The sequence below is a fragment of the Psittacula echo genome, assembly GCF_963264785.1.
Source record: "Psittacula echo genome assembly, chromosome: 5".
NCBI classification, from domain to species: Eukaryota; Metazoa; Chordata; class Aves; order Psittaciformes; family Psittacidae; genus Psittacula; species Psittacula echo.
In genome coordinates, this window is record NC_137739.1 from 87100981 (window position 1) to 87114017 (window position 13037).

The 13037-nt window shown below is 40.4% G+C and overlaps 1 protein-coding gene across 4 annotated transcripts in view; it reads right to left on the reverse strand.

Annotated features, from left to right (window-relative positions):
- LOC308221553 (uncharacterized protein) overlaps positions 1-11440 on the reverse strand; it is a 45040-nt gene extending 33600 nt beyond the window's left edge. For all 4 annotated transcript variants that reach the window (XM_080618672.1, XM_080618671.1, XM_080618670.1 and 1 more), the window contains exons 1-9: positions 11376-11440; positions 7479-7536; positions 6683-6826; positions 5478-5624; positions 4252-4374; positions 3488-3655; positions 2958-3143; positions 1366-1488; positions 1074-1187 (exon numbers count right to left, since the gene is read on the reverse strand). In XM_080618672.1, coding sequence (XP_080474798.1) covers positions 1074-1187; positions 1366-1488; positions 2958-3143; positions 3488-3655; positions 4252-4374; positions 5478-5624; positions 6683-6826; positions 7479-7523 — 1050 coding nt within the window. In that variant the 5' untranslated portion in view covers positions 7524-7536; positions 11376-11440. The remainder of the gene's footprint in view (positions 1-1073; positions 1188-1365; positions 1489-2957; positions 3144-3487; positions 3656-4251; positions 4375-5477; positions 5625-6682; positions 6827-7478; positions 7537-11375) is intronic.
- Between the last annotated feature and the right edge of the window lie 1597 nt (positions 11441-13037).

The window sequence follows — 13037 nt, forward strand, 5'->3', positions numbered from 1 at the left end:
CTATCTCGGTGACCACAAAGTCCTTTTTCTATACTGCTGAACTGGAGCAGCTGCACTCAAAGGCTATAATCAGGGGTCACGCTAGAAGCTAAAACAAAGAATTTTGATTAGGTTTTGCTTTTGTAATCAGTAGAAATACAGCAAAAGGGAAGACAAACAAGTAGCAAAACACTCTTTGGGAGGGGGAAAATTAAACCTCACTTTTGGGGCTGCTGAAATCTCTAGAGAAGCTGAAAGCTTTTGACAGTAAAAGTCTTCCCTACATGGCAAGTTCCCAAAATTAATCAAGACAAACTTGGGTGAGAGTTTACAGTTTTATATTTTAGGGGCTTTACTTCTCCTTTACACTGATTTTCTAACTGGAATTCATATCTGCTTGCACAACTACAGCTGTTATTAGCACATGCCAAGGCCTCCAAAGAGCTGCCTAAATATTTTATGCAAAACTATCTTTTGTGCACAACCAAACAGCTTTTTGAACTTGTAAGTGACCTGATCAGTTTAGTTTTGCACTTATGCTATTAAGACCCCACTTGGAGTACTGTGTATAGTGTATATACAGTGTATAGTGTATATACTGTGTATAGTGTATATACAGCATAAGAAGGGCAAGGAACTGTTGAAGCGAGTTCAGGGGAGGCCATGAGGATGATACGTGGGGCGGAGCACTCTCATACAGAGACAGGCTGAGAAAATTGGAGCTGTTCAGCCTGGAGAGGAGAAGGCTCTGGGGAGACCTCACAACAACTTCCAGTATTGAAAGGGGCTACAAGGATGACAGAGAGGGACTCTTCATCAGGGGCTGGAGTGTTAGGACAAGCAGGAATGGGTTTAAACTGATGTTAGATATAAAGAAGAAATGCTCAATTGCAAGACTGGTGAGGCATTGGCTCAAGCTACCAAAAGAAGTTGTGAATGCCCCATCCCTGTGCCCAAGGCCAGGTCAGACAGGGCTTGGAGCAACCTGGTCTAGTGGAAGGTGTCCCTGTCTGTAGCAGGGGGGTTGGAATTAGATTATCTTACGGTCCTTCCCAACCCAAACCATTCTGTGATTTTATGGTTCTATTTCTTACTTTCAATTGTTGGTCCTTGGCATCCAATTCTTTCTGCAGGACATCTATCACCTGTGTCCTTCCCAGCATGACTTCTTCCTTTTCATGGAGCTTCTGTTTCAAGGCCTTTAGTAGCTAGCGAAACACAATAACATCAAACAATCAATGAAGGAGTTAAAACTTTCAAAGGAAAAAGACTTACCTTTATTTTCCCAAGCAGAGATCTGTGCTGCAGAAGTTAGTAATTACATGATTCCAAATTGCCATGTATAACTAAATCAAAGCAAGCTATTGAGTTTCCAAAGCAACATACCTGTTCTAGGTCAGCACTTGCGTCAGATTTAGCAGCCAATTTAAAGAGCTCCTGCTCGTGCTTTTCTCTCTGTGCCTGCAGTTCCTTTTGCTTTTCCTGGATAATATTTTGACATACACGTACCTAAAAACGCAGAGAAAGTAAATATGGAAACAGTCTATAAAGAGATAGTAAAAGTACACTGAATTGTCTAACTAAAGGTACAGCAAGATAATGCATTCTATTTTAAGTCTGATTTTTGCTTCTAGTTAACTGCAAATATACTGATCTGTCAGTTATTACTGATGTCAGTGCTGCACTCAGATAAACCTCCAGCTTACAGAAAACTTGTCTCAATTCGACAATAATACACTTTAAATGAGAAGCATGCTACCGTTCATTTTTGTTTAATACCACAGATCTCCATCTTTCTTTTTTGGATGCCACTGTCCTCAGACTTCTAATTTCTAAAAGATTACAATGATCATGTTTATTTCTAGCAAGTTTCTATGGATTAAGGCTAAATAGCAGTTTTGAAACCTTGCTGTCTCCTTTCCAAAACCTGTATTCTACTTCCAACATGTCTTTGTCTATCTTAAAACTTTTATGAGAACTGGATATAACTTTTGGAATCTCACTAATGATATTTTGAATAAGTTCACGTAAAGTCCTAACCAGATTTATATCAGAATGATGAAACTGTGCTCATGAAATGGCTTTTACAGTCTCAGCTGTTTGTCTTTTTCTCTCTTTCCTGTATTAAAACTTATTTCCTGTGTGCTGCTGAAAAGGTGTGGTCATGTTCAGCATCAGAAGTAGGGTTTTTGTTATAGATAAATAAACTCAGACATCAAATGATATGGAGCATACTGAGGTGAGTAGTTTCATATGTGGTAGAACTCAAATACTAAGGGATCACATATATCACATTAAAATCCAAGATTTAACTTCCAAGAGAGCTGGAAGAGCTGGTAACACAAAGGTATGGATAATACGCTCCCTAGTTCCACCTTTTAAGAATTATTTAATAAGTCATTGTTTGTCTTGCCCTATCAATCAGCTGCTAACTTCCAGAGAAGTTTCCCATTAAGTATACCAGACTTCTTCAGCTCTTTCTCAGTCATGAGGAAAACAACTTTTTTCCCATGATCTCATACCAAGAAGTGTGCCAGACAGCTCCCAGCACCAAGTGAAAGCCATCTGTCAAACAGCCATTTGTGCCAAGAATGGCTGCAATAATCCAAAACCACTACCAGCCACTGCATGCGTGCATTTCTGCACCTTGAGATATGAGAAAGAAATGTTTGGAGGTTGTTCAACTGGAATTCTGCACAACCCATTTCGCTCTGGTACACACTAAGTTACTCCATGTCCGAACACCACCCACATCCTTAATTTCCTTTCTTGCACAAAACTTTCAAGTTGAATTATCATCAGCACAAACTATCTGCTGCTCATTATTCTCATTTCATCTGAACACGATATCGAACTTCACTCAAAAATCATCCAAAATTAAAAATGGCATTTCTTAACTACTGAGCTAGAAACATTACAGCCAAGATACTACTTCTTCCACCAAAGAATGTAAATACTTTTACAGTGCATTTACTTACATTTTCCATATACGTGGCTTCTTTTCCCTGGAAACGCTCTCTTTCTTTGCTGTGCATATTTTTAAGACTCTCAATCTGTTCCTGGAACAGGCTACATTTTTCTTCACTGTCTCCAACCTTCTTGGTAAGGTTCTGAACTAGAATCTGCAGGCTTTGTAGCGATGACTCTTTAATAGCCAGCTGATTCTTTAGAATGCAAACCAAAAGACCATTAGAAGAATGGACCCAGAAAAAAAATACAGAAGTTCTTTCCTCAGTTAAAGCAACATTAAACTTAAAATGAAGTTTGGTTTTGCTTTAAAAGAACTTTGTCAGCAGATTCCACAGTTGATACTAATATTTATAAATGGTACTGACAGAAGTAGTAAATAAATACAGATATACTGACATAAATGAAAACAATCAGTATTTTTATTCACACGAATAACTGTACAAGACTTGTGCTTCAGAGAAGAATCCACTGTATAACACATCAGAATTCATTGATTCCTTGAAACATATACGGAGATCTAATATTTGAGCTGCTATACCTTCAATTCTTCACTGGGAAAGAGAATTTCACTGGTAACACCACTTGATCCACACGCTGTCTGTAAATCAATGATATAAGCATCCCTTTCAGCTAACTTCTTTTCCTTCTCTGCCAGCATGGCATCCATTTCAGCCCCACGACAGCGCTGCGCCTCCAGCTCAAGACTCTGAAAATGAAAACAAGAACAGTTTGCGCTATTTCCTTATCGTCTCCATTAGGGTACTGAAAAACTTATAATCAAATTTAGAACCTGGTCCAATTTTAAGTGGAATCTTTAATTATTGGACCATTTCTCTGAAATTCTGCAGCATTCACACTCCTGCCACTTTCCACAGCAAACACCCATATGTCCACAAAACACATTGCTGCAGAGAACAGCTACAAACCTTCACATGAAATCATTCCTTGCCTATATTTCTTCCTTTTATAACTTACTATTGCAACAAGAACTGAAGCAAAACAGCATAAATATAACATTAACCCACAATGTTTGCATTTGTGTTTCCTATTCTATTCATTTTCATATGATTATAAAAGCATGCTTGAGGATTCACTGCTCACTGAAGATGCAGTGACAGAATTCTCACTGCCTTTGCTCAGGCAGGTTGCAGTGTATAAACATCTCTGTCTACTCAACAGAAAACTCAAGGTTATCTGTTTAGTAACTTAACACAGAACTAAATACTTAAACAAATATATTGAAACATAATCCTATAGCACAGATGTGAAAAGCCACACACTTGGCATCACCTAAAACATCACCTTTTTTTGTAGCTCCTCATTTTTCTGTGTGATCTGGGATTCTAATTCTTCAATTCTCCTTCTCAGTACTAATATCTTCCCTCGATTTGCTGCTGCATTTTCTGGGTCACCATCTTTTGACACCTGCAGAAACAGGGAGGTTTGTATTCCATAAGTACGGAACACCTGACTTCTGTACCTCTACCTATTCGGAAAATTCTGGTGAGAAAAAGTGTACTTTACTCGTGGTTTGTGTTTCAATTCTCTTACATATTACATATTCTATGTAGAAGCAATGTATCAGGCACGAAATTTGTATCAAACTTGTAAAAATCTTTGTATTTCAATTATTAATGATAGTTATTGCTGCAAAGTGGGCTGGGACACGCAATAATGACTTTTATTTCCTCTAGCAATTATAATCCATATAACCTGCCAAGTGCAGTTCATATAATTCAGAGGGAAAAAAGGATTAATTGGGGGAACAAAGTGTAAATTAAACTGTTCCAAGGCACACTGCTTCTAATCAGAGTTTCAGTAGGTATAACTACTGGGTTACAGAAAACATTTGCCATTACAAAAGAAATCAAGTACAGTTGCTAAGAACATGCTTTATTAGCAAAGTAACATAAATAACTACTTCCAGTGTCTCTTTTGAGTACACTTGAAGACTTCAAACTGATCTGTTTCTGTTCCCTTTCAACACACCTTTAAAAGAACAAACCTCCCAGAAATATTAAAGCCTCACTGAAGCTATTTTAGAGGCTGTATGTAGTTAAAACACGCCATGTTAAAGAAATACAATAAAGCCTAGTCACACAATTGCACTACTACAAAACACTGGGCATTTAAATGAGACCTTCCAACAATTTACATTTTGCTACCAAGGACACTTACGTATTTCCATTTTTATCTTGGACATTACAGTAACAAGATACGTTTTGGTTTTATTTCCTCCCACAAACTTATCTTCCTGATCCACATGAGTTAAGATTTTGAGCTGCTACTAAGATGAAGGTTATTTTACTAAAACAATTTGAAAGGAATGTAGAGTTTTCTAAATTTCTACAGAAAGATAAAAGAAGAATGAAATACACAGATGGACTGACAGCACCCACAAAGTCAACCCTGATCCTAATCTGACTCAGCTCAAAATCTGAACTTGGGTTCCACATGTGAGTCCAGCACACAAAACTGTCTGCAGCCTTACCTAAACTATGTCTGCTTTAAAACATAAGGACACTTACCTTCTTTTGTTCCGCTTTTGCCTCAGAGCCTCCTGATACTGCTAACTGTTTCTTAAGTTCTTCCAACTGTGAAGTTAACGATGCAACCTTGGCTTTGTTTTGCAGTTTTAACTTGGAAAGTTTGGCATCAGCAGATTCCTTCTCCTCCTACAAATATCAAAGTCATGAAGGACTAAATTAGCTACATGAACAACTGCATCCTTCAGCTCTTCTAGACCTAAAGTCTAAAAACTCTTTCCCCTGAAGAGACACATTCTAATGTCACATGCAACAGGTCTGCATATATGAAACAACCTTCCTTTCACTATTTAAACTTTCTGCACATGGTTATTATTGTGTGGGATCCAGAGCATTATGATGTTAGAAAACTTCCTATTTTTTGACAGCAATACAAATTCAGGGCTTGATTTTTTAACAAGAACAATTAATTCATAGTATTATAAAAGCATATTTGATTTTGTTTGAAGAGTAAACTTAATTTACAATGAGTTTTAAAAAAGTCCATATTTTAACACTTTGCTGTTTGTGTCCACAGAAGATATTTTTTTATAAGTGTAAAACTAAGTCTCCTGCAGGAACAGACCCACCTTCTAACTATTTAAAGAACAACAGAGTAAAGAATAACAAACCCTCAAATGTCTTCAGGATATTAAATATGAACTCTTTCTAGTTTCATCCTTCCTAATGACAATCAAAAGCAGAGGATAATACATAATAGCATGAATAGTAAGATCACTATATGACAAAAAAGATACATATTGTGGAAGAAGAAATAAAAAATTACCTACAGAAATTCAGTTTTAGGTAAGTTGGCATCTCACTAAATGCCCAGTAATGATTTAGGCGGTGGGTTTCCCCGTATTTAGCTAAAATGACCATACACCTCTAGCTCTTGGAAAGTCAGCCTGTCCCTTGCAATGATTAAGTCCATCTGTTCATGCAAGAAACACGCATTGTAATATAATACTCAAATCCAGTTGCAATTTTGAAACAGAAGACACACTGGCAAAAAGCAGTGATGTTCAGGAACCACAGCAGCTAACTGTGACTAATTTGTTACAGTTGTGTTCCTAGAGTTGTGCTCCTTGTGTTCCTAGAGTTGTCATAACTGACTAAAAGCTTGTCTCTATGAAAACAACTCATGATAAACAGGAACAAAGGGTTTTTTTAAACAGTCTTTTTTGGCAAGAATACAGGCAGGGTACCTTTAACTGAAGATCTTTATTTCGAAGCTCAGCATCCTTCTCCCTGACAAGCTCCTTTAGCTGTGCTACCAGCTGTTCAGTACTTGTCAGCTGGTCAGTCAGATCCGTCACTGACATGCTTCCTGCATCTTGTGAGCCTGCAGCCTGCAGACATCAAGTACAGTTTCAGCAAACAAAACGGTGCAGACAACACTGGTCCTGCAAAAAAGTCTGCAGTTGGTGTTGCTTTGGGGGTTTTTAAACATTCAGTAAACGTTATTAGAGCGCAAGACTAAAACTTACATATATTATATGAACCTACACCAAGTTTAGCAAGTTTGATAGACGTAAGATTATAAATCTTAGAAACTGGTTTAGGAATATTACTTTGAAATACAGCAAAACCATCAAAGCTTCCCAGGTATTTAAAACTGAATTTCCTTACTGGATTTGCACTGTAACAACCAGTAGTGTTGCTGAACCTGTCAGCAATAAGATATTGATATTGGATACGCTATACCCAAAAAAATACCCTTGGGATAAAACTTATGTAATTCCTACAGATGTTTTCTTAAAGCAAGATAAGCATGAAGAGGAACAGAGCAGCTGTGCTACACACAAGAGATTAAATACCACATAAACAGCAAGCAAGAACCCAACCTGACTTTTAGAGCCCTAAAACTGAGTCACAGTAAAACTAGTTAAGCAACTTACTTGTGAAAGAGCAAATATACGCCATTAGTATATCAACAAGTAAAGATTCTCTAAGTCAGACATTCTTAAGAAAGCATTATTTTAATAGTAATTTGATACTTACTACTGTTTTGGAAGGAGAATCATCTCCACTACCCCATTTCCACATAGTTTCAGGATGGCTATGAAAACATAAATGAAATAATACCACAGTAAATATCAGTGACTCCTAGATAACTGCAATTAACTTGTATTTCTCTCTACATATGTCACTGTGAAATGCTTGAAACTGATTTGTTTACTTAATTCTGACCACCTCTGATCTCCACCACATAATTAGTTGTGGAGAAATGCTGAAATCATGTATAAAACAACCGCTAGTCAGTAAAATGTCAATATTATCAAAAAGAATCCAAAGAAGTCTTTAAGGAGTAAATGCCATAAAGTATTTTCAGCATAGCTGCCTTTCCCACATATAAATAGAAGATACAAACTACATATAGTTGCTAATATTTAACCTGACCTTACACACTGCCTGCCACTGCAATATAACAGGGGTTTATCAATGCATTATTTCTATAAAATCATACATAAAGACTTAAAGCATTGAAAACCAAAGTGCTCTAATTACTGTGTGACTGCTGCATATCTGAAACCCTTGATGTCACTGATCAGGTATAAAATGCCTCCACTTGAATCCCTAAGTGTTCCTTGCTTCTTTTGCTGCCAGTTAAGCACCATAAACTTCTAAATGGCACCCAAGTACCAGACATATGTCTACATAATTGCAGTTTCTGACTATGGAAAGTTGCAGCTTCCTAATAAACACAAGTATGGGCTGTGTTTATTAATCCTAAAGATCAAGTAGGTACAAGGCAGCTCAAAGGTTTAGACCTTTACTGAATAGAAGTGACAAACTTAGTTGAGAAAAACAGGCAAAGTCTATATAATATCCCATGCAGTAAATTCCACATTGTGACTTGGAGGTATAATTTTAAGAACAGACTGAGGTATCTTGCTTGGTTTCCAGATAATATTCCAAATAGCAGGATGAAGATGTTCAGTCATTTTCACTCTCAACTAGCAACATCCAGAGGTAAACTCCGTCTCCTTTCTAATCTGTGTTACAGACTTTTGAAATATGCAGACACAGACCAGTCATGGATTTGGAAAGCAGTTTATAACAAACATTAACACATAGCTATAAACATTAACACATAGCTTACCTTAAAGTAGTGAATTTGGAAAGCAGTTTATAAAACACACTAGCACATAGGTTATCTTATAAATTATGCAGAAAGATTGCAGAGGCTGCCTTTAAAGCTGTTTATCATTTCAAAGCTACAAGCAGGAATCACAGACCGCAATCTGTGGCCTTCATTATCCACAAGGCCAAACTGGATTCTGCTACGAATCTTGTCTAACACTAAAATCAACAAACAAGCCACAGGCTTACAGAACTTGTAAGTAAAAACCTCCACTCATAATTACTACGAAGCTGTAACATCTAATCTGTTCTTAGTGAAAAGCTCATTTCCAGATACATGAAAGAGTTACTCAGGTACAAAGAGGACAAAATGACTCACTAGATGTAAAGTGCTGGTGCATTTGTATTTCATTTATGACTATTTTAGCTCCTTTCCAGCTCTGATGCAATTGCTTCTGCTCACTTCTTGTGCTACCCAAATACCTGAAATGCTACTTTCTGATATATATACAGTCTGAACGCTGGACCAGTCGACTTCATCCCTTTCCCGTGCAGTACATCTAAACACAATTCAGTTAAGTTTTCCATCCTCATTTCCCTTCTTTTGGCAGCCTATGTTCCAGACATAGCACTATCAGGCATCAAGCACAGGAAAAGCAGGAAGTCCAAATAATTTGTGGCTACCCTCTCTTGAGTTTTCACAGTGACAGATAATTTGTATTTTCCCTCCAAGTCCAAACTGCTCACTCTCACTTCCAAGGCTTGACATGGCTTATCACTGCTAGCACCTCATCCTGCTCTCCATCCTCCATATTCTACTGTGTTGATAACCATTCTTTGCCATCCACTGTACACTCACTTCTGTTAACATCTTCTTCACTGAAGAACAACAGGCAGAATGGTTGAATCTTTCACAAAACCCAAGAGATACAAAAGGCCCACTTAGTTTTATGAAACAAGTTTCTTCTGATACTCGAAGTACAAGTGAGGTTTTGGTTCTTATCACAATGGGTTTAACAAACAGAAAAGTCCTCCTGGCAGCTTTGCCTTCATACTTGTCCATTCTGTTGTCCCAGCAGTAGCTGCAGCCAAATCCAGCTAAAAAAAACTAACCATGCATTATTCATCTGGGTAGTTTCCAGCCTCCTTACTCCCCTGAGTCAGATATCACAGGACTCAGCACAAGGGGCACTGAGGAGCACACAAAAGCATTGAAGAATCCCACTGCAGGAGGGTAACCAATGTACATGGTAAAATAACGAACTGTGTTCTTGCAAATACAAACTGATGACTACCCAGGCAGAGAAACAGTCTGCTGGTGCCACAGAACTCCTCATGTTTCTCTAGCTTTCCCCACATCCATTCCAAAATCATTCTGGTATAAAAAATGGCTTCAAAGAGCACACATCTGAGTTCTCACTATGAAGCTATTAAGGAGCTTTTCTTCTTCCTCTGCAGAAACACAGATTATGGGATAAAAAACTAAGGCAGAACCCCACCTCTTACTACCAAGGAAGGCAGTAGTGCTCCCCTTTCCTCCTCTCTTCCACAGTACTAGAGCAGAAAAACAGAGAATTGCAGAAGTGTGTAAAAACTTCAGTGCTTTATTATTTAAACTCTATTTCCTACAATATTTTTGTGCTTTAAACACACTCATTAACAGAACAGCATTTGAATATTATTTTCTTCTTGTATCTGCGCATTTTTTTATTTTATCCTTATCTGATGGCTTGCCAAGATGTTGGTTCTTTTCCTGAATACACTAAAGCTGTTTTCAAATGGGCTATGCCACCCATACCCACACAAAAACTGCACCAACACATGACAGACAACAAAGAAGCACAAACACTGACTGAAGCCACGTTAATCATAGAACCATAGAATGGTTTGAGTTGGAAGGGGCCTTAAAGCTCATCCAGTTCCAACCCCTGCCACAGGCAGGGACACCTTCCACTAGAGCAGGTTGATCCAAGCCCTGTCCAACCTGGCCTTGAACACTGCCAGGGATGGGGCAGCCACAGCTTCTCTGGGCACCCTGTGCCAGTGCCTCAGCACCCTCACAGGGAAGAACTTTGTCCTTATATCTAACCTCTATCTCCCCTCTTTCAGTTTGAACCCCTCACCCCTTGTGCTATCACTATAGTCCCTGATGAGGAGTCCCTCTCTGGCATCCCTGTAGACACCCTTCAGACACTGGAAGGCTGCTATGAGGTCTCCATGCACCCTGCAAAGTTAACATGCAATGTATTTGTATGCCTATTATGTTTATTATAAACATTATTTCTTAATAACACTGACCACATTTTCCTCTTAAAATAACATGCAAGGGGAATACTATTTTGTAACAGGGCACCATTGGAGAATTAAAGGATCAGTGCAGAGGCCCCAGTGAAGCACAGGTGCATGTATACAGCATTAGCTATTTCCACCACAGCAGCCGGATGCAGCTGCTCCTGCAGTACGGTGCTACCAGCAGCCTGGGACTGGAGGTGCACAAACACCCCCAGACCCTTCCTTCGCTGTGGTGAACGCCTCCAGCACAGCAAGCTCCACGGGGGGGGAGGACCACCTTTCCATCCACTTCAGACGCGGACAGACGGCAGGGACAGCCCTACATCAGAGACCGGGCCGGCCGGGAGCCCTCCTCCTCGGACATGGCCTGCAAAGCCAGCGGCCCAAGGGGCCCCGGCCGCCCCCCGGAAGGCGGGGACGCGCCCAGGCAGATGCGGCACCCTTCGCCGAGACCCAGCAGAGCCTGCAGGCGGCGGGAAGGGAATGAAGCCCAACGGAGCGGACCCCAGCGGCCCCACTCACCTGCAGGGGAGCGGCGGGGCCGCCGGGCCCTGCGAACCGCAGCCGGTCACCACCACCACCGCCGCCGCCGCCGCCGCTTCCTCAGTACAGCCCCCTCAGACTCCGCCACGCCCCGGCGGGAGACGTCGCACGGCGGCGCCAGTGCCCCCTGGCGGCGAGGAGGACCGGCCAGCGGCAGTCTCCTTCCCCCGGTCCTCTACCTGATCCCTTCCCGGCTGCCCTCCCCGTTTCTCTCTCGGTTGCCCTCTCGGCTTCCCCGGCCCGGCTACAGCTCCGGGCCCGGCCCCTCAGAGGTGGTGGAGACCTCCCAGGCCTCTCAGCAAAAGCCTACGGGTGTTTTAAAGTACAATGGACAGCAAACTTCTCAAAATGTCATCTTGGCAAGTGAGGTAAACCAGAAAAAAATGTTACCTGAGGTAAAAAATCATCCCTGAGACAAAAAAAAATGAGATAAAGGTGATTATTCAGTGGAAGCGAACAGAGGGATCGAGGAAAGGCTGGATGAGCTGGTTGTATGCTCCCAGCTGGATGGAGAATTCCAAAGGAGGAGAAGGGTGACCCTGCAGAAAGGACCAGAACGCATTCTGTGTGTGGGGAAATGATCACAACAGACTCACATCTCAGCAAGGAAGTGAAATATGAGGGAAAAGCAAAGCCCCTGATACATTTCCTATAGAGAAAAGGGCCTTTATACAGTGGAAGTCTTCAAGGACACTCATGGTCACCAAGGCGCACATAACGTGACAACTGGCCTGTGACAATGGAGAGAAGCCAGGCTGGAACAGAGAAATCCAAAGGTAATGTGTATAATATTGATGTCTATAAGGTGTCCCCATCAAACTGGGGCACCCCCGATGTGATTCTACACAGGGTCCTTCTACCCCTCAACTGTTCAAGTACAACAGGATGCTGGCGTTATCTTGCTTGTTCAAGGGTGTCTTTTATCCTTCATGGACAGCTTTAAGCTTCCAAGAAGGAAAGTCCTTCTTCCCAGGGCCAGGCTGTCCTTTAGTTTGTTATACTTACACATGAACAATGCCAAAGTCTCCAGTAAAATTCCACTACCTCTTTACATTGCAGTGTATAATGTGAACTAATACATAGATGGACAGAGTTAAAACACTTTCATGCTACCCAGGCTGGCTGCTGTATAGTTAGGGAGGGGAATTTTCTTAACAATAGTTATATTGATCTTGCTTTCAGGGAGAGGAATGGATTGAAAATCCTTTTTCTAGACAGAAAAAAGAAACCGCCTTCAGCTTTCTATCAGGTAGAACATACTTGTAAGTAGAAATCAAGCAGCATATTGTGTCTGACAGCAGCAGCTTTTGTATTTTGCCTTCTGTAATAGTTTAGATAGTCTTTTTTCTGCGTGCAAACTGCAGCTTTCTAGCAGCATCTGGCACTGTCTGGTTTCTGGTGTGTCCCAGCTACAGCCCTAGCATTTACCAGACACGCATCAGTTCATCCTATAGTACATGGAACAGAGAATAAGTCTTAATTTACAGGAGACTGCAACATTAAAATGACTGGGAACAGGAAGGAAGCCCATCAGACTTTAAAACTGATTCGATTTCAAGATGCAGTTATCGTTTTAATCACTTTAATCTTGTCCTGGTGCAGTGCTGCAGACTATCTCCATTCATTTCAGATGTGAGCTAA